A 25745-nucleotide genomic window follows, 5' to 3' on the forward strand; every position below is an offset into this window, starting at 1 on the left:
TTCCATGAAAAGAAGATCATCATCATTATCATATTTGCAAAAAAAAAAAAAAAAAACCTCAGTCACCTGTATCTGGATATCCTATTTTTATTCAGGATTAAAACAATTTGTCATTATCTGGAAAAATTTTTTAGTTTACATGTCTAAAGTATCACTTCACATAAATTGGACACCTTTATTGTGAAAGGCGTATAAAGCCTTTGACATCCACAGGTCAGCCTGTGGTCAGCCTTTGACCTCATGTGACCTCCACAGATGCATTAATAAATTCTGACCAAGGGCGGTTTTAAATGTCATTTTTGACAATCTCAGTGTTTTTAGATCAGCCTCTGTCACTTTTCAGATTAAAAAAAAAAAAAAAAATCCCATGGCGGCCGGATTAGATCCTCTGGTGGGCCGGTTCTGGCCCCCAGGCCGCATGTTTGACACCCCTGCTCTACATGATGAATAAAATGTCTAATTATTAGAGGCTTCACCTGTCATCATAGAAAGAATCAAATATACAATAAAAAAAATGATATATCTATCCATACATTGAATTTCCATTTAACTTTTAAAAAAAACAAAAACAAAAACAAACCAAGAGGCAGTTCTTCTGCCTCTTGTTAGGGGGCGCTGGAGAGTCCAGACACTGCATGACACCGCTGCTGCAGAAGAAGAAACGGTGCGCCAGCCCCCCTGCTCTCAAGATGGAGGCTTTTAAATTCAAACTTATCGCATAAATTAGAGTTTCAATCGAAGCAGGAGGTACAAATTAAAGGAAATTTCTCTCCAGAAGGATCATGAACTTAATTGTCAAGTGAAGGAAAGACAGCAATATTTTATTTTTAATCAAATGTGCATCACATTGGCGACAGTTAGATCTTTTTTACTACCTTTAAACTTCTTTCCATCACTTTCTGTCGCTTTCTTCTTTGTTGTGTATCCCACGACGACCCTTCAAGTCAAAGCGTATCCATTTTTTTTGTGTGTGTTTTAGTTTCAGAAAGGTTTCACGTTTATGCGGCAACACTTTGAAAATGATGCAGTGAGCATGCTGGACCACGAGTCGCCGCGGTGGGATGCTTGTGTAATGAAACCACGCAGAGAACAATATGCTATATACAATAACAGCGAGTACACGGATGAAGGATTTGATGCTTTTAGGAGTGACTGTCAACAAATAAAACTACCAATATGGACGAGAAGAGCAGAATATGGAGCCATATAAAAAAATGACTTTTATATTAAATTATTAAAGTATTATTATTATAGTATTAAATTGCCTGCTGCAGCCGGCGTAGCTCTCAGAGTTTGGATGCAAGAAGGTGTTGAACAAAAATATGCTGCAGTAGTGTTGCAGCAAAACACATTTACATCACCGTTTAAAACTTTCGACACTAGAAAAATAAAGAATGTTTGAAACGACACACGTCAACATCTCCTGTCGGTTCAACAACAACAACTAAGAAGCCGGAGAAACCGACTTGTTGTCTTCAAGATAGTCCAAACCACAGATAACGTCGGCGGTAACCTGCCACATCGCGGAGCGTCTCAGTTATTGTGGTTGAAAAGTCCAGATTCAGAAAACACACTGGACCCCAAGATGGAATCTGCCTGGTCGCAGAGAAATCTCTGCCTGCGTTGTTTTATTCAAGTGCGAGAAGAAAAGGAAACGCGACAATTTCATGACTGTGCCATTTAATAAATACAGTTTTGTGTTTATTAAAACATCCAAGTTAAACATTAGCATATATTAATGTCGTATACGAACAAGAATGTTTTAGTGTAGACATACAGTCATTATACTAGTGTGATTGGTGCGTCAAAATGGCTCATTTTAGGCTGAGGCTGAATATTGAGATGGTGATATGGCCTAAGAATATCGACATATTGATAAAAGGTCATACCGCCCAGCCTGGACCGGGAGTCTTCCAGGTCAGGACTGTGCAGGCAGGTCCAACCAGATCATCCAGGTCTTTATGAGCTTTGTGTTGGAACAGGAAGAGACCATTTCACAACTGTTCCCACAAAGCTGGGACCAGGAAATACATGCCCCTGGGCGCATATGGACGGCACGCCGGTCAGCTGTTTGCCAGATGTGACTCACCGTTTCCAGCCCAAACAAGGTAAAACCCACACGCCTCAATAACAAGCAGCTCAAACCTCAGCCCGTCTGGGAATCATCTTCAAACGCACAACCTGGAATTAATTACATACTTATATTATATCATATATTTCATATTGCATGTACATATACATATATTTATACATGTGCAAGTACACTATTAGTATTGGTATTATTATTATTATAAGTATACTATTACCATTACTATTGATATTATTATTATTACTAATATATATATATATATATATATATATATATATAGTTATTGTTATTTTATTGCTACCATATTGTTATTGTTATATTATTGCTACCATAATTAGTAGTACTATACACAAGTATTATACACTATTTCACACTGTTATTATCTGTATTATTGTTATTATTATTATATAATGCCTACTTCTAATGGCTCTGCCACTGCACCTTACTATTTATTAATTTATTTATCTTGCTTTTATCTCGTGCTTATTTCTAAGTGCCCATGTTCCGTTCTGTGCTTTACTTTATGTCTTATACCCAGATATTTTTATATTTTTATTTCTTACTTTAATTACTATTCTATTGTATTTTATAATATTCGTATGTACCAGATTGCTGCAACAAGACAATTTCCCTTGGGGATAAATAAAGTAATTATCTATCTATCTATCTATTTATCTAACTGTTATAGGTGTAATAAAGAGCACGGCAAACACAAAAGCACCAAATAAAGTAAAAAAAGGTAAGAGAATTTGGGAGAGCAGTTCTGATCCGGCGCTTATCCGTTACGTCGGTCACGTCAGGCCCGTCCCTCCCTACACGCAGAACACACGCTGTGCGTAGGGCCCCGCGATCCATGGGGGGGCCCCATTTTGCGCAAGTGAATTGAATTTCCCTCGGGATCAATAAAGTATCATCATTCTCTGCAAATGCGCAAAGGATGCGCGTGCATTTTGCCGAGAGGCGCGTAGAACACCGCCACCAAGTCAGGAGAGGCAGGAGAATGACGCGCGAAGCATCACCATCTGACCAATCAGCGGTCAGATGGGCCGGCAGGCAGTTGTTTCCAGGTAGAGAGAGAGAGAGAGAGAGAGAGAGAGAGAGAGAGAGAGAGAGAGAGAGAGAGAGAGAGAGAGAGAGAGAGAGAGAGAGAGAGAGAGAGAGAGAGAGAGAGAGAGAGAGAGAGACGGCTTCCAAAATTCAATACGATTCGGGAGCTAGCAAAAGAAAGAAAAAGTCCAAACAAGAAGAGGCTCGTGCTTCACTTGAAGGTGGGGATGTTGTTGAAATAAAAATGAAAAAACTTTGTGGCATAAACATAAACTGCTAGCATGTCTGCTCCTGCTCATCGTGAGACAGAAGAGATGATAATTGTGTCTAGATGTGGACTGGAGATATTGTTCCACTGTTGATCTGTAAAGTTCTTGTTCCACTGTTGATCTATAAAGTTCTAGTTCCACCTTTGATCTATAAAGTTCTTGTTCCACCTTTGATCTATAAAGTTCTTGTTCCACTGTTGATCTATAAAGTTCTAGTTCCACCTTTGATCTATATAGTTCTTGTTCCACCTTTGATCTATAAAGTTCTAGTTCCACCTTTGATCTATAAAGTTCTTGTTCCACTGTTGATCTATAAAGTTCTAGTTCCACCTTTGATCTATAAAGTTCTAGTTCCACCTTTGATCTATAAAGTTCTTGTTCCACCTTTGATCTATAAAGTTCTTGTTCCACTGTTGATCTATAAAGTTCTAGTTCCACCTTTGATCTATATAGTTCTTGTTCCACCTTTGATCTATAAAGTTCTAGTTCCACCTTTGATCTATAAAGTTCTTGTTCCACTGTTGATCTATAAAGTTCTAGTTCCACCTTTGATCTATAAAGTTCTAGTTCCACCTTTGATCTATAAAGTTCTTGTTCCACCTTTGATCTATAAAGTTCTTGTTCCACTGTTGATCTATAAAGTTCTAGTTCCACCTTTGATCTATAAAGTTCTAGTTCCACCTTTGATCTATAAAGTTCTTGTTCCACTGTTGATCTATAAAGTTCTAGTTCCACCTTTGATCTATAAAGTTCTTGTTCCACTGTTGATCTATAAAGTTCTTGTTCCACCTTTGATCTATAAAGTTCTTGTTCCACTGTTGATAGAGGCTGTTCATTTGATTCGTTAGTAATTGTAATGTATTATTATTGGAAGGGGGGGCCCCAAAATAAATCCTGCTTAGGGCCCCCACTTGGCCAGGGCCCTGGGTCACGTCAATGACGAAGCAGTCACACGTAGAAAAAATATTCAAATTGGCTGCAGTGTGAACGATCTATTGTCTGTAGGAAGGGTGTGCACACCGAGCTGCTCGCTTTTATACACGTGTGACCAGGAAGGGACTGGAACACGTCAACTCAACGATTTGCAGCCGAACAAATACTTTTGTCGACAGAGTGCGTAGCAGCGTCTGATCATGGTTCCATAAAATGAGCTCCAGCTCTGATCCCCGTCTGTTCTATTCATCTATTCTTCAGTTGGGTTTGTTTGTCCCGAGTGAGAAAAAAAAAAAAAAGAGGCGCAGACGTGGAGTTTTTGAGGAGATGCCTGGGATGTTGCTTTTAATAACTTAGAAAACATTTATGTTACAGCAGTACTACAGTAACAATACAACAGAGATGGAAAGAGCCGCCTTCTCAGCCTGTCAACATCTGAACACACACACACACGCACACGGCACGTCGGCTTCGGTGGAATGATTCTGGACTGGTGGCATGAACACACACGCACGCGCACACGCACACGCACACACACACACGCACACGCACACAGAGCAGCCTTCACCTGGTTTTAAAGAGTCGACGAAGCCTTGCATCAACTCTGAAGTCCAAAAACGACGTTAAAAACGTGCAGAAAATCGTCTGAATCGACTCCAGGAGGCGTCGGCTCCTTCAAGCGAGGGTCAGAGGGGCAAGTGAGCGTTTCATCGTTCCATTACTTTAGGTTTAGTCATCGATCCCACCCGTCTGCCTCACACGGTTTTCTTTTTTTTTGTTTGTTGTTTTTTTTATCACTTTCAAAAAAATAATTTTTCCATCAATTATAAAAAGGGTAAAAATAAACTTTTAGCCGATGATCCAATGGTTTACTTATTTGAATGCACTTTCTGCTTCGTTCCTTTCCCCGACACGTAACATTAAATATCAAATGGGACATTATGTGAATTGCCCAACACTGGGAGAACGGCAATGATGATTTTAATGCATTTCTAGCATCTCTGTCTGAATCAGTGACGACTGCTGCGGAGTTGGGATGCATCTTTTGGCTCGTGGTTGTTGAACGGTTTGTGTTTAAAACACTTTAGGAAACTTTTCAGATCAAAGTTGGGAGTTCTGATTGTAGCTAAAGGTGAAAAAATATCATTCAACACAATAAGAATAATAATCCTATAATATATCTTAGAATTTGTTGTTTTTTCTCTAAACATTTATGCGTATTATCTGAAATTTAACTTCGTAATCCCATGATTTATTTACACTGAGCTGATCTTTATCAGCATAACGAATGAAGAAATGACGCCGACTTTGTCATAAGATTCCAGTTTGTACTTTCTGGGGGTGGTTCTTCCAGGTTTGATCAATTCCTGCTTTTAAAAAGCAACTTTTGAACTTAAAAAAAAAAAAATAAAAAATCTAACCAAATTGAAGCTTTACAAGCTTGCTGGAAATGTCAGAGTTTAAAATGAGCGGTTACATTTTTTTTTTTTTTTTTAAAACACTTCAGCTCCTCTGAATTGATTTTTAAAACGTCTCCATTTCATCATCACAAGGTTTTAAGAGCCATTTAAAGCTGAACTGTGGAGGTTAAAACAGGCGCCAGTCTCCACGGTGAAGCTCGGGGGGGGGGGGGGGGGGGGGAGTGGCGTTAACTGTGCGTTTTCACAAAAAATATAAAGCTTTGTTCCTTTTTGTAGCTCGGTGGGTGTTTTCATTTTTTTTCCGCCACTCGAAGACACGAAATGTAGAAAGCTTTGCGAAACACGCGGCTGGTCTCTCAGGTTGTTCGGGTCCTGCGGCTCCCCCACGAAAACAAGACGGCGGTAGAATCTGAATGGACACGAGCTCCCCGGCGCTGGCGGCGGCGGCATCTCTCCTTCATATAGAAAATATAACACTATATTTTACAAGAGGACTAAGAGAACAGAACATCTATTATCTTACAAGGGAACAGCGGACAGGCAGATTTATGTACAGCGAACACGTGGACCCCGCCGGGGGCCTCCTTCCTTCAGGTCCAGGTGGAAACGCCGGAGGAGCGGGAGACGCCGCGTCGCGGCTGGCTTGGATTTGAAAACGAAAATATTTCCACAGACGCGAATCTGCTTTTCCTGAATTAGCTGGGAAACGCCAACTGAATCCTCTTTTCGGGCCGTCATAAGAAATGTGGCCTCCGGATTGAGTTTACGTGGTGACGATTTCCTCCAATTGAAATGAGAAAAGCTTTGATTCTGTTTTTTTTTTTTTTTTGGGGGTGGGTGGGTGGAGGGGGGTGACGTGGACCCCCGGTGTTCCTGGGCAGGCTTTTAAGTGCTACGAGGAGGAATGAAGGGATTTCCAGTGACGTTCACCACAAACAAACTGCTGCGTCCCGCCGGAGGACGACGTGATGGACGAGTGACCCTGCAGGGTGTGATGGTGGGGCTGCACTCTACCACATTACAACAGCGAGGATAAAGAGCAAGACTGGAGGGGGGGGGGGGGGGGGGGGGGGGGGGGTGGAAGGCTCCATATCGCAAAGAAACAAGTGAAACAAAGAAGCGAGTGTTTTTCAGGCTGACAGCCATCATGACTGCACGCCGTGCTGGACCGAGTTCAAAGAGTGTGTCTGACCCTCCTCCTCCTCCTCCTCCTCCTCCTCTTCCTCCTCCTCCTCCCCCTCCTCCCCTGGATGTAGGGGGCCGTTGTGCCGGTCCTGCCTGCTGGCCGCTGCACTGTCTCTGGCCCCGGGCGTCACGGGGCCCCCGGAGGTCTGGTGTCCGTGTGAAGGAGACGAGCCGAGGCCCGCCCCCTTTTCCTGAGCGTCGCTGTCGGTCCTGCCCTCTGCCCGCCACCCCGCCGCCGAAGACTTCTTGGCCGCCGGCTCCTCCCCGTCCTCCTCCTCCTCCTCGTCCTCCTCCTCCTCCTCGTCCTCGTCGGAGTCGATGCGGTTCAGTCTTTTGCGGATCGGCCGGTCCTCCTCCGAGGACGACTCCGAGTCGTCCGTCTCGTCCTCGTCCTCGTCGGTGGACGGCCGCCGCTTCTTCAACATCTGGGCGAGGCGGCGGCGGCGCTGCTCGGACAGCAGCTCCCTGCGCCGCCCCCGGCCCATCTTCTCCGGGACGTCCTCCTCTCTGTCCGTCTTCTTCTTCATCCTCCTCCGCCGGTCTCGGTCCTCGTCCTTCTCCACCGGCCTCCTCTTCAGACGCCTGCCTCTCTTGCCCTCGTCGTCTTCGTGCCGCCTCCGCTTGTCTCCCGCCCTCCTCCTCCTCCTCCTCCGGAGGAGGTCTTCCGCCTCTCTTCTTCTCCTGTTCACTCTCCGCCGTCTCCCGTCTTCCTCATCATCATCTTCATAATCTTCCTCCTCCTCGGTGTCCCTGGAGGACGGCGATGCTGCAGAGACAAGAAAAAAATATACCCTTCATCATTTTAAAGTGTCACACAGGATTCAGAAAGTGACAGAGGTCCTGTTGCACTGAAATCATGAAGTCAATCTGTTTTTTTCTCTCTGTTAAAACTTTTCATTGACTAGATCGCTCAACTTTTTTAAAATTTTTCCTGGAAACAAGAGTGAGGGCTGAGAAGCTACAGCGCCTGAAAGCTTCAGTGGAACGAGTCGTCACCTGGTACCGTCATGTGACTAGTCTCCCATAAATCCTCTTTTGCTCAATTCTGGACGTTTATTCGGAAAATAAAATCAAACATGGAGCTCATTCTGTTCTGACCCTTTTTCATAAAGCAACTTGCTCTCTCCAGAGGACATGCAAACTTTTGACTGGAACGGATGTTAAGCGTGCATTAACTGGCCACAGGACCTGCCAATCAAGGCAATAGCAATAGCATAGCAATAGCAATAACATAGCAAAGCAATAGCATAGCAACAGCAATAGCATTAGCAATAGCAATAACATAGCAAAGCAATAGCAATAGCATAGCAATAGCAATAGCAATAGCAATAGCAATAGCAATAGCAATAGCAATAGCATAGGAATAGCATCCTTTGCTCAAACGAAAAATAAAAACAAAAACAATCATGGAGCCGTCTACAAACATCCACGCTGCAGAGCAACACATCTCGGAGATTTAAATTGAAATACAGCGTGAAGAGGCTCAACGTTTATACGGAGTCCCGTTAGCGGCTGCTCGCGGCTAAATTTAACAGACGTGTGCGTGTGATCTTATCCTCCAGTGGTGACGACAATCAAAATGTCCCGGTTTAGGCCGTGCCCCCAATGTGGAAGATTGTGGTTTGAACAAAGACCCCAAATGAAAAAAAAGAAATACATTTCAGGCAAGTTTCCACCGAGGTCCGGTACCAACATAGCGAACAGTTCCCAACAGACGCGCAGTGCGTGAGTACAAGTGCATCTACTGGGAGCACGTGAACACAGGTTCAAACATTCTGTAAAATACGGTAATTTACATGTGCCTTAGTTGAGATGGATGTAGTTCTGCCAACATGGGAGCTTGCACATTTCCATATTCGCTGTGGCAGCCGTTGAAGACGATGTTAAGAATCAAATAACCGGCGCACGTCACCCCACGAGAAAACTATACGGTACATATTTTAACAAGGAAACGTGAGATGTCCTGCTGACGAGCCCTTAAAGAAGCCACTGTTGAGCGTTAAAGTGCTGAAAGTGTTTGGAGGGCAGTGAGGGTGACAACTTAAAGAGAAACCAGTGAGACCTGTGAGGAACAGAACAAGCTAGACATAAAACCAGTAAAACTACCCAGAAGTTCAGTTTTCAGTTTCGAGGATTTAAAAAATGGCAACAACAGCTTATTCACTTTTGTGCGTTTTTATTTTGGAAAAGAAAAAAAAAATTCACGTCTTCGTTAAACCAAATTCTCGTTTGGAAACGTGTCGCTCTGCGGACTGACCGTCGCTGAAGTCGCTGGACAGATGCTCTTTGCGGGGTCGTCCTCGGGGGCGGGGCTTCTCCTTGACCGCCGGCGAGCGAGAGTTGTCCGACGACTCGGACGTCTCTCTGTAGTTGACCTGCTGGCTCTGGCCCCGCCTCAGGCCCCGCCTCTTTTTGTCCGAGTCGCTGTCGGTCATGTCGCTGAACTGATCGGAACCTTTTGGAGACACGGGGAGAACGAAATTAAGCTTTAATTTGCAGAAAAAAAACATTAGATCAGTGAAAATTATGCTGAATAGTGGTCGGATCCACTCACGCATATCTTCGTCGGTCTCCTCCTCTTCGTCAGAGGAGCCCCGCCGCTGCCGCTTCAGCCTCTTCCTCCCGCGGCGGGGGGTCCGGGTGGGTCTGTGCTTAGGCGCCCCTTTCTGCGGCCGCCGGGGGCGGGCCTTGCCGTCCCAGCTGTCCCCCGCCTCGCTTCCCGCGTCTTCGTCTTCACCGTCATCGTCGGCTCCTGACACTCCAAAGTCCTCTTCCTCCGAGCTGTGAGAGGGCGAGGAGGAGGAGGAGGAGGAGGAGGAGGAGGAGGATGAAGAGGACGGTTGGAGTGTCGCCACGACGAGGTGGAGAGACGAGACAGACACCGTTACCTGTTGCTGAGCATGAACTCGTCTTCGCTCTCTGCCGCCGTGCTGTCGCTCTCCAAGTCGTTCAGGCGCCGCTTCTTCCTGTTCCGGGCGGCGACGGTCTGGCTCCTGATTGGCCGCTGAGGCTCCTTGCCGTCGTCGGACAGGATGGCGGTAATGGCCCTGCCCCGCCCCGCCCCTGGAGGATCGAGACAGTTCACTCTTAAGCGTCTCCTGCAAAAACGCCAGTGTTTAAACAATCCCGCAGCCCACCGACGGGATGTGGAAGACTCACCGCCACACAGGTCCCTGATGTCCTCCTCGATCGCCTCATCGATGGCGTCGTCAAAGTCGTCAAACCTGCAGAGCAGACCACAGAAAACCTTCAGGTTCCTTCCTGATCCGAGTGAAACTACTCTGGTTCTACCGACGTTCTCCACTGCAGAACGAAGCCATCCAGAGCACTTCCTACAATATAAATCACTTTTCCTCGATCCGTTTCTCCTCCAGCTGCAGCTTCAGCGTGTCAAAGATTCCTGAAACATTTCATTGTCGTCATCTGCAGTTCTTTTTTTATGAACAGGGGTGTCAAACATGCGGCCCGGGGGCCAGAACCGGCCCGCCAGAGGATCTAATCCGGCCGCCATGTGATTTTTTTTTTTTTTTTAAGTATAAATATAAAAAGTGACAGAGGCTGATCAAAAAACACTAGATTGGCAAAAATGACATTCAAAACCGCCCTTGGTCAGAATTTGACTCCCAACATTAATCTGTGGAGGTCACATGACACAACACCTTTCACAATAAAACAACGAGTCCAACTTATGTGAAGTGATACTTTAGACATGTAAACTCAAAGAAATTTCCAGATGATGACAAATTGTTTTAATCCTGAATAAAAATATAATATCAGATAGATTTTTTTTTTGTGTGTGTTTTTTGTTGTTGTTGCAAATATAATAATATCTGATTAAATCTAATATGTATATTTCAGAATAGACTGGCAAATTCTTGCAGGTACAAAAGAATCAAAAGAAGGAAAGACTTTGCATTTGTCCATATCAACAGTTTAACATGTTCTGTTTGACTTGTTGGGCCTCCAGAGGTCAGATCAGGTTGATGTGGCCCCTCAACTAAAATCAGTTTGACGCCCCTGATATAGAGGCACTAATGGAGCTGATGTTTATCAATCAATGTTTGAATCCCGGCAGATCAACGATCAATTCCCTCAACGCAGAACAAAATCCAAGAATACTCTCCCATATTTTAGTTCTACTGAGTGGGCCGAACCAGTGAGATGGAGCCAAAATAACATTTAAATTTCAACTCTGAAGCTTTTCCTTGTTGTGGTGCAGAGTGTCATGGAAATATCCACGTAGTTTCACAGAACCAAATGACTATGACAGAAAATGACTCCGGTCTCAACATAAAGCCAATTTTTAATGAAACCTTCAGTGCAAAATAAAGTGGCCCCCCCAACTGAAATCAGTTTGACGCCGCTGTTTTATGAACAACGAGACCCCCTAGTGGACAAATCAGGAACAGCAGTTAATGAAAACAACATTGGGGCATTTCTCAACAGGCTCTGCAAACAGAAACTATTGATACCCTGAAATCGAGGCTCATCAACCTTAAGCCCCGTCTCCACCGCACAAAAAGCCTAGACCTACCAGCCTAGACCGGTCTAAACCGCTCCGGCTCGTGTGTCACGACATGGAATGCAGTCTAAACCGCTCTAGACCGCTCCAAAGGCGACCGCTTTTCCGCTCCCCTTCCGTTGGGGTACCAGGACCATGGAACGGGTCTGAGGTTGAGCTGCTGTCTGCTGATTGGTCAGTGATTTACTACACGCCCTCAATATTTTAATGTGCCGGCTGGATGAAGCCTCTGCTGTCAGTGTGGTCAGCTGTGCTCTGGTTGTTTTTATTTTCATTTTCTTTTCTTTGCTGCTCAACTTTAGTGTTTGTTGTGAAAGAGCGACTTGAGGCAGGGGGAGACCGGGGGGAGGGACTTTGCATCGCGTTGGAGTTTTCCGTTTGCAGCATAGCGCTGGCCGTGGCGCTGATGTGCGTCCGGGACACCGGAGTCTGGAGCTTTCGTCCCCGGCGCTGACCGCGCTCCGGCAGCTCCGCTTTCCAGAGGCGGTCAGCGTTCTGTTCAGCCGCGGTCAGTGGCGCTTTATCGCGGGGACGGACCGCGGAAGCGATGAAAAGGAGCTCGGAGCTCGGAGCTCGGCACCTCCGTGTTCCGGCGCTGAGCTGCCGGGCCGCGATCAGCGCCGGAGTGGAGAACCTCCTGCGTTTGAGCAGAAAGCTCAGACTCCCGTGTCTGTGCCTCAGCCAACCGGGGGGAACGCTCCGGCCACTTGCCCCACACCCGAGCGCGGGGAACGTTGCCTCAAGTTGCTGGCAAGTGGCCGAGCGACTCGCTCTCTCACAACAAACACGGAAGTTGCGGCTGCAGCTCTGCGCTGCAAAAAATGACTGCTGCAAAAAGTAACTTTTTTTTTTTCCACTGCAAAAAATAACAGTGCAAAGTGGAGAATTTAAACAACAACAGAGGATTCATAAGATCTACATCTGACGACGTTCTTTTCTGTTATAATGTCACATTTCTGCGGAGCTCATAAGCCCCGCCCACTTTTCATGCTCCTCTCTGCAGTGGGGACACGACCCAAAATTTCGGTTGGGGTCTCTATTCCGTACCGCTCCGCTCCGTCCCGGCACTTGTGTGCGGTGGAACCGGGGCTTTAGTGAACCGGATATCTTCAGACTTCAAAGATACCGAAGAACATGCAGGTTTTCAAACCTCCAGTAGAATCACAGCTACACAGAAAAAAAGATGCTTCACCTGTAGCTGATGTGTTTCCTGGTTCTGGTCGATCTTCTTCCCAGATTTTTGCTCTTTTTGGGATCTTTCTTCTTGGTGGACTTTTCCTCTTCTCCCTCCTCATCTCCCTCCTAAAGCACACAACAGATGTGCGCTTGTTTTTTTTAAAGAAATCATCCATAATCTATCGTTCTGGTCCAGCGGTTCAGCATCAGCCTGAACTTTCTTCTCAACAGACGGAACAAATGAGCCCAGAATATATTCTTTAGGTCATAAATGTTGGTTATTAAACCTCACAAATAGCGAAATCCGCTTGTTTGAATCTGAACATCCGAACCCAGAAGGTTTCAAAGCTTTTCCATCGCGTTTCAGTCAATAACACTTGCAGATATTTAGTTCTGTAAAATAGGTTTCGGATTTCAAGAAGTAAATATAAATTCACTCACAGGAATGATGTTCTCCACACTGATTCCCACGTACACCAGCCGCTCCCGCCTGCACCGACGAGGACGAAGGAAAATGGGTTTTCTGCTTCTTCAAATGTAATTATTTCTGTGTGTGTGTGTGTGTGTGTGTGTGTTCACCTCCTTTCCGCTCTCTCCTTTTTCTTCAGCGCGCTGTCCAGATTCTGCAGCTGCTCCTCCAGTTTCTCACACAGAAGTTTCTGCGGGAAATAAACCAGTCAGATCTAAAAAAAAAAACTAGACAGTTTTTCACTGTAATAATAATAAATAATAACAACAATAATACATTTAATTTGGAGGCGCCTTTCAGGTCACCTTACAGAGAATAGGAGCAAAAAAAAGCCTCATTAAATAAACCAAAATAACTGGTAAAGTTAAGCACGCAGTGTCCAATTAAAGTGAATCAGCGAGTTTAAACAGGTGGGGTTATGGAGAGCCTATGGAGAGCCTTGGAGGTGAGGGGAAGGTCTTTATACTGGATGCTGTAATGAACAAGGAGCCAGTGGAGTTGGAGGAGAACAGGGGCGATGTGCTCCAATGATTTGGTGCAGGAAAGACGACACAAATACTACTGGAAATGACTTCTGTCTCAACATAAATCCAATTTTAATTCTCAAGCTGTGCTGGTACCAAGCTCCCTCTCTTTGCATGTAGAGGAAAGTCAAATATATATATATATATATACATAAGACAGGGGTCTGCAACCCGCGGCTCTTTGGTCCCTCCACTGCGGCTCCTGGAGCCTCGGTCCCACTGCAGTTCATCCTGGAGGGACGTAAGGAGGCAAAGCCACCCAGAGCTCAGTCCCGCTACAAAGAGTGGAGTAAAATGTAGGGTCGTGAACCACGCAGTGATGTGACGTCATTACAACAATAATGGCATGAAGAACGTAGAATTGTGGCTCAACTGGTGTCTGAAACTGGGAGCTTCCTGTGCCTTTCACAGTAAAACTGCTGCCGACAATTCCAGGAGGTTCATTGCAGACTTGTTGAGAGTGACGGAACATTCTAGTGAATTACACAACAACTACAGGACATTAAAGACACACCATCACACTCATGGTTCTAACAATCCACATCTCCCACATTTATCTTCCATTTTAATCATGTGTAGCAATAAAGGAGCTGAGAGCTGCAATGCATTATGGGAGCTTCTGTTTATCGTGTTTTAAATGTAATTATTGGGGGTTGTGTTAGGTTTGTAGTGTTGGTAATGATTGTGTTGTGTTTTTGTTGCTTAGTTCATGTAGTTTCGTTTATTAGTTGTAAGTTGTCAACCAGCAGTGAAGAAGGTTTTGTGTGTCGTGTCCTCCTGGCATGGTCTGCCGGTGGGACTGTCAAAATAAAATGTGTGCGGCTCTCTGGGTGTTGTGTTCAGTGGGAAACGGGACCAAATGGCTCTGTGAGCAGTAAAGGTTGCCGACCCCTGACATAAGATGTTGATGATGTCTAGAGTGTGGCTGGAAACAAACACACAGAATTACGTATAACAGAAGTGCTCATGTGAGGAGTCGAGAAGCAGCCCGGCTCTGCTCGGCCATTAGAGGAAGTTTGAGGTCGTTTCACTTTATGGTCTCATCTCCTTCTTACGTGTTGGCAGGGCGGACAGAACCACTCTCCGTCGGGGATCAGCATGAGCGGCGGCCGCAGGCAGGCAGTGTGGTATCCACTGTCACAGGAGTCACACAGCAGGATCTGAACACACACACAGAAAATCACAGTCAGGGAACATCCCACTGCACTCCCAACTTTCTTTACACTTCAGCTGAATGTACGATTGCTTGGTGCTAATTCTGAACGTGTGTTCTCTCTTTTCTTTAAATGCCTGACATAGTGAACATCCAGCATCCACACAACTTGAGGGTTCACAGCAACAACAACAAAAAAAGAAAAGAAGGAATAAATCAACATGTGGAGTTTTTACAGAGATTCAAGAACCGTTTTTATTAACTTAAAGCCATGTAATTATTTTGATGTAAAATATGACAATAACTTAGTAAACATGGAACAAAACTGACTTCAATTAAAACAGAATTATTATCCCACATCTGCTTTATGGTTTAACTCCCTCCAACTTCGATTTGGGACTTTCCTAAAAAGACCATTCTTAACATTTGTCATTCAACTGCAGAGTGTCAACATGGAGTGTGTTGTTTCCCGTCTACTGACCAGTTCGGGGTGGTTGGGCAGGCCACAGTGAGTGCAGGCGTCCTCGCTGGGAATCTCCTCTGATTTACACGACTCCTCCTCAGAGTCGCTGCCTCCTTTGCTCTCCTCCTCCTCTCCTCCTCCTCCTCCTCCTCTCCGGACCCTGTCCTCCATCTCCTCCCCCTCGTTCAGTTTGCGTCTCTTGGTTCGAATGTTGGACCACCGAGGGTGTCGGTGCCGTCGCTTTCCCTGAAGACACAGAAAAGCGTTTTCAGTTTGCAAACAAGAACTGGGCTCTTTTTTTTTGTGGGTCCGTCGAAACGTTTAGGAAAAAAAGTCTCTACCCTTCGTTTTCTGACTGGTCCGATCAGTTCAGCTTTTGTGATTTTCTTGGCGGCCGAGCTGCGGTCCTCTTCGTCGTCCTCCTCCTCTTCCTCCTCCTCCTCTTCTCCCCTTGATTTGGTGGAAAGTGCCTGTTTCTTTGGAGGTTTCTTTCTGGGGCTGTCAGCCGCCTTAGAGCTTGGCCTGCAGGTTGGCAAAGCAGAGGATCTTCAAGAAGAAAGGTGCAGACGCGGTGAACGGACAGTCAGAATCACACCAGCTGAAGCCGAGGCTACAAATCGGACAAATGTGAACGTTGACAGCGTAACACATACCTGCAGATCCTCGCAGACCTCCTCAGAGGCCTCCCCCCCCCCTCCTCCTCTTCCTCCTCCTCCTCCTCCTCCCCTTCCTCCTCCTCCTCCTCCTCCTCCTGCACCTCCGGCTCTCGCTCCTTCTCCTGCCCTTTGCCTCCTTTGCCCCGTAACTTGTTTCTCCGGTGTGGAGGAATCTTGATCTTTAGCCGGATTCCCTCCTTCTGGAGCTCGGAGGAGGCTTCCTCTCGGGGGATCTTCCTGCCCTCTGATCCCAGCCCGGCCTCCTTCCCCTGGGCCGCCGGCCCCCCGTTGACCCCCTCCCCCTGGAGGGTCTTTTTGTCCTGGTGGTCCACCTTCAGGAGGGAAACCGTGCAGCTGCGTGTATCTTTTTCCCGGTCAACTCTATTGAACCGTTCCGCCGCCCGGTCGCTCGTCTCCTTCCGCCCGTCGACCTGCTCGCCGTCTTTCTGCCGAAGACTCCCGTCCAGAGGCGTCCACCCCTCGCCCTTCTGCTCCTCTCCTGTCGTTTTCCCCCCCGCGGGTTCCTCTGTGGACTGAGCCTGGGGGGCGGCCTCCTCCACTTTCCCCTGACCCCTCTCCACGGCGTCGGGGTTCTGCTCCGGCTTGGAGGGTGAAAGCTCGGGTTTCGGAGCCTCCGTCGCCGTGTGAGGAGGCGGAGGAGGAGCGGCGGCGGCGGCGGCTGCCGGGAGGAGTTCCGCTCCGGCAGGTCCTTTCCTCACCAGCACCGACTGTCGGCCCGCCTCCCTCTCTTCGTCCACGCCCCTGCTCGCCCGCGGGCCGTTTTGCTCCTGCTTCTCGGCGGCGGGCCCTCGCGGACGCTCGGACGGACTCCGGATGACCCCCACGTGGCCCACAACCCCAACCTGACCTATGACCCCGATGACGCCGTTCTGCCCCTCTTTGTGGGGCAGCAGCAGGGACGCTCTGCCGTTGGTCAGCTCTTGCCTCGTTGCCGTGGTGGGCGGCAGCAGCGGCTGTTGCGGGGCGGCCAGAACAGCGGGGGGGGCGGCGACAGAGTTGGACACCTTCCCGTCCCGGGCTTGACCGTCGTTGGTCTGAATCACCGAGGGGTTGCACACGATGATGCTGCTGCTGCTGCTGCTGCTGTTGAGGTGGTTGCTGTGGAAGCTCTCGGCCAGCTTCAGCTCCCTCTTCTTCAGGGGGATCTTGGCCTGCTGGTTGCTCCTGACGACTGCCCGCTCGGCCTCCTCTTCCCTGTTCACCTCCGCTTTCGGCACGGTCTTGCTGGGCGCCATGACAACCGACACAGCGTTCGCGGGGCCGTCGGCGACGTCCCTGGACTCCGATTTGACGACGGTGGTGATGGTGCTCACGCGGTTGTCAATGACGGACGGCTTGTGGTCCGGCTTCTCCTCCTTCACCTCGGCTTCAGTGTTTTCCTGCTTGACGGGCTGCGACTCCTCCTGCTTCACTACTGAGACACACAGATGACATCAGCAGCAGCAGGACCTTCAACATCACACACCTCACGTGGTACCAATTCATAGGTTGCCCCACTTTTGTGAGTCTGTCTAATCTTTTTTGTAACATCACGCGATCGACGTCTAACTTACAGGAGTTGTAAAATAAAAATCTAATTGTAATATTTCATTTGAACATAATCATTAAACCTTCCCAGTGCTAATAAAAAAAGTAAACAAACCAGTGAAGTTCGAGGTTCAACCAGTTATTCAATAAAATTCACAATCATTTCCACTGTGAAGGTTAACTGACATATTGAATTAAAGACATGACATAATTATATCTGTGTGGTATCAAGCTCAAAACCTTGTCCTTGTGCTGGAAGGTTGAAGGCTACATCACATGTTGTGTCCCAGTTTTCTTGTATTAAATGGATCTGTGGACATTATTGAGGGAGTGATACTGAGAGAGTAATACTGAGGGAGTGATACTGAGGGAGTGATACTGAGGGAGTGATACTGAGGGAGTGATACTGAGGGAGTGATACTGAGGGAGTGATGTTGAGGGAGTGATACTGAGGGAGTGATACTGAGGGAGTGATACTGAGGGAGTGATGTTGAGGGAGTGATGTTGAGGGAGTGATACTGAGGGAGTGATACTGAGGGAGTGATACTGAGGGAGTGATGTTGAGGGAGTGATGTTGAGGAAGTGATAATGAGGAAGTGATACTGAGGGAGTGATACTGAGGGAGTGATACTGAGGGAGTGATACTGAGGGAGTGATACTGAGGGAGTGATGTTGAGGAAGTGATGTTGAGGAAGTGATAATGAGGAAGTGATAATGAGGGAGTGATGTTGAGGGAGTGATACTGAGGGAGTGATACTGAGGGAGTGATGTTGAGGGAGTGATACTGAGGGAGTGATACTGAGGGAGTGATACTGAGGGAGTGATACTGAGGGAGTGATAATGAGGAAGTGATGTTGAGGGAGTGATGTTGAGGGAGTGATACTGAGGGAGTGATACTGAGGGAGTGATGTTGAGGGAGTGATACTGAGGGAGTGATACTGAGGGAGTGATACTGAGAGAGTGATACTGAGGGAGTGATATTGAGGGAGCGATATTGAGGGAGTGATATTGAGAGAGCGATATTGAGAGAGCGATATTGAGGGAGCGATACTGAGGGAGCGATACTGAGGGAGAGATAATGAGGGAGTGATAATGAGGGAGTGATATTGAGAGAGTGATACTGAGAGAGTGATACGGAGGGAGTGATACTGAGGGAGTGATACTGAGGGAGTGATACTGAGGGAGTGATACTGAGGGAGTGATAATGAGGGAGTGATGATGAGGGAGTGATATTGAGGGAGTGATACTGAGGGAGTGATACTGAGGGAGTGATACTTAGGGAGTGATGATGAGGGAGTGATGATGAGGGAGTGATACTGAGGGAGTGATACTGAGGGAGTGATACTGAGGGAGTGAGCTCTCCTCTCCAGCAGCTCTGTGTTTACTCATACATACCTTGTGCTGAAGGCACCTCCTCCTTGACGGGGACGACCTCCTGACTGTCGGTGGGCTTGTCGGTGGTGACGGAGGACTCGCGCTCCACAGACTCCTCACCTACATTAGTGTAAACAAAACAAAAGAACACGTGTGAAACAGCTTGGCTGGTTCCAAATACACATTAATATGTGAGCTCATGGAAACGCAAAGATGACAGTCGTGGTATATATTCAGTATAAACATAAACATTTCATCGGATACAAAACTTAATACAGTGGGCAATAAGAACATGAAATGAAATTCATCCTCCACCAAACATCAGTCCCAAACAGGACATAGCCTGTTCTCTTCAGAGGCCCATGTCAACGCCAGACAGTCAAAGCTGGGATTTGAACCTGGGCCTTCCTGCTACGCGGTGAGCTGAACACTGTGCTACCCAGTATTATATATCAATATGTAATAATTGTACATTTATTCTGTTATTTTGGGCCAATCCCAATTCTATCCCTTCACCCTACCCCTTTGAAATGCGCGTTCACGAGAGTCTGAGGGGTGTCCAATTTCATTACTGTGCAGAGGCGGAGGGGTGTGGGGAAGGGCTATTCACCCCTCGAAATGGAGCATTTCCAGATGCACACTTTAAACAGAGGGGTAGGAGGACACGGCGCCGAAGGACTCGCATTTCACATATAGACGCTTCTAAAGTTATATAAACCTGTTGTGTTTTATACTAGTAAGAACGGCAGTAGCGCTGCCGTATGGAGCTTCTGTGTGTATTTGTTTGGTAGAGACGGTGTTTATAACATTTTATTATTACACTGTAGAGTTCCAAAGTCTTCTAATATGGGTGTTTTGAAAACAGGGACCCCCGAGCAAACAAGGAAGCTCCTCCGCTTTCACATGGTGAATGAGGAAATATTTCTGAAGTCCAAATACGGCGCAAAAACTGAAGTAATCCATGTCTCCATCTATTTCTTCACCTTGATGCGGGAAAGGCGGAAAACGAAACAAAGCAGCCAAGCTGCTGCAACACGTTGAATTTGGGACGGCAGGACGACGCTCCTGCTGGAAAATCAACAAACATCCGTGGCTCAGCTCTGCTGATATAATGGCGCCGTATTATGACGTCATAACTATGAGATGGAGCGAGAGGGGGGAGGGTGGGTGGGTGAGCAGAGGGAGAGGGGGGTCCCAAATCTAAGGGCTGAACCTTTTACCCCTTTGCTTTTGCCCTCGTTTTGGAGGGGAAGGCGGAGGGCTAAGGGGTAAGGGGAGGGGTACAAAATTGAATTGGGATTGGGCCAAAGGCTCTGAGACACACAGATTTCTTCATACTTCTGTATCCTTATAATTTATTTTTTTTTTTTTTTACATGACTGGGTTCTGAAAGTTAAGATAGATATTCATATAATCTCTCAATCTTCTGATTTGTTCATATGAACTTGGCAGCCCAAAAGAAAAACAGCTTTTTTGTTGTTGTTTTTTGACACACAGCATACCTGCAGCTCTCCCTGCAGGGCTGCTGCTCCGGGAGGCCTGGTTCTGCTCCTGGTTCTGGTTCTGGTTCTGGTTTTGCTCCTGGTTCTGGTTCTGCTCCTGGTTCTGGTTCTGCTCCCGGTTCTGGTTCATATCCACCTGAGCCTTCAGCAGCTCCAGGGCCTCGGCCAGGTCGTTCCGGTTCCTGAGACGGCGGAAGGTCACGAGGCAGAACGTGGTGAATTGGAGCAACACTTTCAAGAGAGACGAATGGGGAAACAAGCGGGAAGGACACGAGCATCACCTGACGATGCACGTCCAGGTGGATCCGTCCAGGTCGTCCTGCTCCTCCGTGTACAGCCGGATGTTCTGCTCCTGGTCCAGCTGAAGCCAGTACGTCAGGCCCTGCCGGTCCCGGCCGATCGGCAGCAGACGCATCTTCTCCGGATCCTCTTCATTCACCACGGTCTTGAACTTCAGGTTGTCATCGAACTGACACTCGCAGAGATACTGAGAGGGGGGATGCAAACAGATGAGGAAGGTGAAAGCGGCCGGTGACCCGACTGCAGGTGTGACGTTCACTACCTACTTTCAGGATGCTGGATTTGCACTCCATGGACATTTCCTGGTAACCCTTCTGCTCCAGCTCCCACGCCCACGTGCTGTTGAGCTCCTGGCAAACCTACAGAAGACACCCAATCACGGTCATTGCAAACCCGCTGGCTCTGTCTCTCGCCTTGTGCTCACTTCATTTCAGCCCCGTGTGGGAAAAACCTGAGCGACGTACGAGTCGCCGGAAATCCAGAGAACGTGGAGACGGAAGCACAAAGCTCTCACCTTCGCCAGGTATTTCTCCCAGCGGTCCGTCGTCACAGACCTCCCCAGTTTTCTGAGCAGCTTCACGTGGAGCTCCACGAGCGGCTTCGGAACTGAAACACACACAGACATTATGATGAAAACATCATTCGTTTTTAACGATCTGCTCCAAGTTCATCATCACATCATCTCATCGAAGCACCTTTAAGCCGTGGAAGATTGCTTGGTGAATATTTATTTGGTTGAGGACCGGAGACGTATAAAATCACTCAGTTTTACTTTTTCATGGATCAAACTACTTCGTAGAAATCTTTGCACTCAAAGCATTCACCTGCCTGGACTGAATTCAGGTGTTTAATTGTGAGATTTATGCTATCAAGCGCATACCAAAGACATTTTGGACAACGTTACGCTCTGAACTTTGTGGCAACAGCTTGGGGAAGCACCGTTTCTATTCCTAACATGAGTGTGTTCCCGGAGATGAAGCGAGGTCCATAAAGGCTCTGATGGCTTGGATGAGCTGGAAAAGACTCAGGCCTTCACAAACACTCCACAGGATGAATGAACACATTCCAACGGGAATCTTGTTGAAATACATCCAAGAAGAGTGGACCCTGTTGTCAACTCTGTATTAAAGTGTACGTCAATGGAGAGTCTCTGTTGGTTGATGCGATTCTCCATATAATGTCTGTTTTTGTATCAGTTCCAAATGGAATAACAGTGGTGCTTGTGATTCCACCTGTGAGCGTGTGGTTTAACCTGGTCTCACGCAACACCAGTGTGAATTCAGCATCTTCACATCCAGCAGCTTAAGTGGGAGTTTACTCGTTGATATGCAGCAGAACTATATTTTAAGACGCCACAGCAGGGCTCCCCTGCCTGACAGATTTAATTCCACTAAAATCTCTCCTCAGAAAATATTAAACTGAAATATTTACACTGCTCAGCCAACAATTTAACAGTCAACAGCTACTTAAAAAAAAAGAATCTCACATTTTAATGTTTGCTGTGCAAGAAATAATTCAATACCTACATAACGTTAACCAGGCTCTCTCTGCCTTGAAATGCCTCTGGTCTTTTGTTGATTGTATTTCTCTTCGTTTGATTCCATTTTTCCAGACTTTTTATGGACGCTGCTCATCCCATTTGGTCACTTTGAGACTTTTTTTAAACAAATAAATGTATATAAAATAAAGAAAATAAAAGTAGTTAAGATTTTAGGTTAAAATAAGTACAATATGTAATCAAATTCATTCAGTAAACGGAAAACATCAATACAAGTGAGCTTAATTCAATATTTATTTTTGTGCTGATTCTTCATGTGTGGTCTGTGATGCTGTCACGGAACTCTTCGTTTACAGGAAATTACAGATGTTGTTTTTTTTCCTGGAAACTCAAATTCAGGTCGATTTAGCATCGAGAACTCATAATAATGTAAAATATATGGATAGTCCATTACGATAGTCCATTACGATGGAAACAATAAAGTCACGGGAACAATATATATGGGACTACATTGTTTATAGGAAGTAAATATGTGCGCGAATTAAGCCCAACAGATCTTACCAGAAATGCAGCTAGTTTTTAAAGAAATAAACCCGCACGAATGTGACACACCCGTTCCTGACAAACTATAATGTTGTAAACGACCTGCGGGAGTGAAGAGTATAAATAAAAGTTGACGGAGTCTTCGAAGCTAAGCAGTGAGCCACCGGCTAACATCCACAATGCGCATGCGCACATCTGACAGCCCCCCAAAAAATAACATCCAGTGTTTGAAGCTAACATCACCCGCTTCGTTTCAAACTGCGGCCCCAAAACAGGCCAAAGTGTCTGTAAAAAAACCCCGCAAACACGCGTTAAGTCCGCAAAAAAACCCCAACAAGAACAACAACAACAAAAAAAACCCCACCGCACGCCGGGGTCAATCCAGCCCGGCTGCGTATGAGGCGAGGCCGGTGAAAAATTCCACCTGACAGCGCTCCGGAGCTAGCTGGCTGGCTGGTCGGTCCGCGCTGCATCATGGCTCCCTCATCAAGTTTAACGGATCGATGGCTGCGACCACCCGCCGCCTCGTACCGCCTCAAACCCCGCGGGACCGCGGGACGGCGGGCCGCATGCCCCCCCCCCCCCCCCCCCCCCCCCGCCCGGCCCCGGTCCCCCCAACTTCAACACGAACACAAAGTGGTGCGGAGGGCAGAGAGCGGTTAGCTCGGGGGCTAGCCCGCCGCCTCGGTGCTCCGCCGCTCTTGGATGTTTCCCCCCACAAACTTGAGCTGCAGCTGCCCTTCTCTGTCCGGGGAGGGGGGGGGGCTCTGACCCCCCCACCCCCCGGCCACGAGCCGCCGGGGCAGCCCGCTGCCCAGACCCCCGACGTGCCGCCGCTCCGCCGGGCCACGCTCGCAGCACATTCCCCGCCATCCTCCTCATCCTCACGGTGATGATGGTGGTGGTGCGGGTCGTGCTGGCCCCCGTTTTTCCTTCGGTTTCCAGTGTCGCAGCTTCTCCACTTCTCCTTCGCCCCGCAAAAAAACCGCGGACCCCCTTTTCCGCCGACCGACCGGCCGCTTACCTGTCGTCGTGTCCCGCAGATAGCGCTCCATCTGCGGGAAAGTCATCTCGGGCAGGTCGAGCGCCGGTCCGTACCGATCCAGGAACGAGCAGACCTCCGCGAAGCTCGGGCAGAGCGGCGGGCCGGAGCTCCTCACCACCGCCGGAGCAGCCATCTTTCCAGGCGGAGAGAAACGGGAGGGGAGGGCTCGCTGCTGGGATGCGGCTCCGCGAATGAAATGAATGGAGGGAGTGAAGCGAAGCGTCCGCCGGCGTCAAGGTGCGCAGCGCCGGGCCGGGCGCTCCCCGGCTCCCATCCGGGAAAGTAAAACCAAGACCGAAAGAACCACGAATCACCGGACCGCCATCAATAACAAGAACCAAAAGCACCGTTAAAGTCAAAAACAACCAGGATCCGTGTTAATATATAATAAGACGCTCAGATACTCTTTGTTTGGACTATTGTTATTACTTTTATTTATTTACTTTCAGTTTGTTTTCACCCGTTTTAGTTTTTTATGCTTTCTTGCTTTCTTTCATCGTTATGTATGCTTTCATTTTCTCCCTGATGTTTTTTGCAAAATGAATAAATAAAAATAAATAAATAAATGGTCAGAAAAGAACTGAATTAAAATCGGAGCAAAAGCAATAAAGGTTCAAAATTTAACATTTAAGTTGTAGAGAATCAAATCACAACTCGATTAAAACTGAAAGGTGTATAATAACGTCCAAAGTTGAGATAAGTCAAATCCCCCCCCCCAAAAAAACTTAAATATCAAGATTTAATTGTATGAAATTCAAATGTTAAAATATCAACATAAGCTCTTATTAAAAAAAAATATCAGTTCATCGCGAGATTTTAGCACATCAATTGTGCTCTTCTTGTCAATGTCCAGACGGCTCTATCTATAAAAATCAACATGTTGGGAATGAAATGTAAAGAAAAGAAGAAAGACCATCGAAAATCATTTAAAATTGAAAGAATTCCCCCTCTGGGATAAAGTAGATAGATAGATAGATCGATAGATAAATACTTTAATGATCTCCAAGAGAAATTCACACGTTTCCAGATTCACACACAAATATTTCTATTCTATTGTAAAAAAAAAATCAAGACAATATCTGGAGAAATAGTGTGAACAATTTAATATTTTACTACCTTATCATTGATCCAATATCCATTCTGTGCTTAAAATGTAATCAGATTTTTGCTGACCTTACAAATACTTTGTGTCTGAAATATGAGGAAAGTGTTCAGTTTTCTTCCAGTTTCCGGGTTTTATTTTCTCCATGCGCTTCCGGTGTGTGTGTCCTGTGAGTTGTGACTTGACGGCTGAGAGAGAAGTTTGGGAGGATCACTGAGATCTGAGGGATAAAACCCAGAATCCAACAACACTTCAAAATGAGGGTATGTGGGGTTTTTCCCCCGTCTGAAGTGTTCAGAACAAACAATCTGACCACCCGCACCACAAATACAAAACAAAACAAAGCGTGGATCCAGGGACTTATTGTCCACCGCCACATCTATTATTCATATTTATTACGTTCGCATACATTTACATTTACCAGAGCCGAATTTATTGCCAACGTTTGTAACAGCAACAGAAGAAACATATTTTATTTGCGCGCGCGCGCGCGCGCGCGCGTGTGTGTGTGTGTGTGTGTGTGTGTGTGTGTGTGTGTGTGTGTGTGTGTGTGAACAGCACAATACTGTAAAACAATTGTACAATATATTTTATGGGAAGAGAGTTTCAACATTTCTATGCCAGCTTGTTAATAGTCATCAGAAAAGAGCTTCCTGTAAAAATACGACAGACATTTGAATCTATATTCCTCAACGAAATTGCAAACATTGATTCAATGGAATTATAGGGATTTTTTTTTTTTTTTTTGCAAGAGTCTATTTATAACTCAATAACAACAAAATCCAATACATGACTGCTGGTGACTGATTTTCCACAGACAAGGTGGGCACTCTTCATTGATGGGGTTAACTTTATTTGTCCCATCGCCCTGGGGTCCATTTTAGGCCCGTCACTACTTTCTTTGTACATGCTCACCCCGGGGTCCA

The 25745-nt window shown here is 46.7% G+C and overlaps 1 protein-coding gene across 1 annotated transcript; it reads right to left on the reverse strand.

Moving 5' to 3' along the window:
• Window positions 1-6904: 6904 nt before the first annotated feature.
• rsf1a (remodeling and spacing factor 1a) lies at window positions 6905-23850 on the reverse strand (the record flags this gene model as incomplete). The annotated part of the gene is made up of 18 exons (XM_080510099.1): window positions 6905-7710; window positions 9202-9399; window positions 9499-9725; window positions 9833-10007; window positions 10104-10168; window positions 12659-12768; window positions 13084-13132; window positions 13222-13301; window positions 14691-14795; window positions 15270-15497; window positions 15593-15797; window positions 15905-17342; window positions 18851-18949; window positions 20332-20513; window positions 20613-20818; window positions 20898-20990; window positions 21146-21237; window positions 23697-23850. 18 exons carry the CDS (start codon window positions 23848-23850, stop codon window positions 6905-6907), a joined length of 4512 nt encoding a protein of 1503 aa, XP_080366225.1.
• Between the last annotated feature and the right edge of the window lie 1895 nt (window positions 23851-25745).

The sequence above is a fragment of the Blennius ocellaris genome (assembly GCF_963422515.1).
Source record: "Blennius ocellaris genome assembly, chromosome: 2".
NCBI classification, from domain to species: Eukaryota; Metazoa; Chordata; class Actinopteri; order Blenniiformes; family Blenniidae; genus Blennius; species Blennius ocellaris.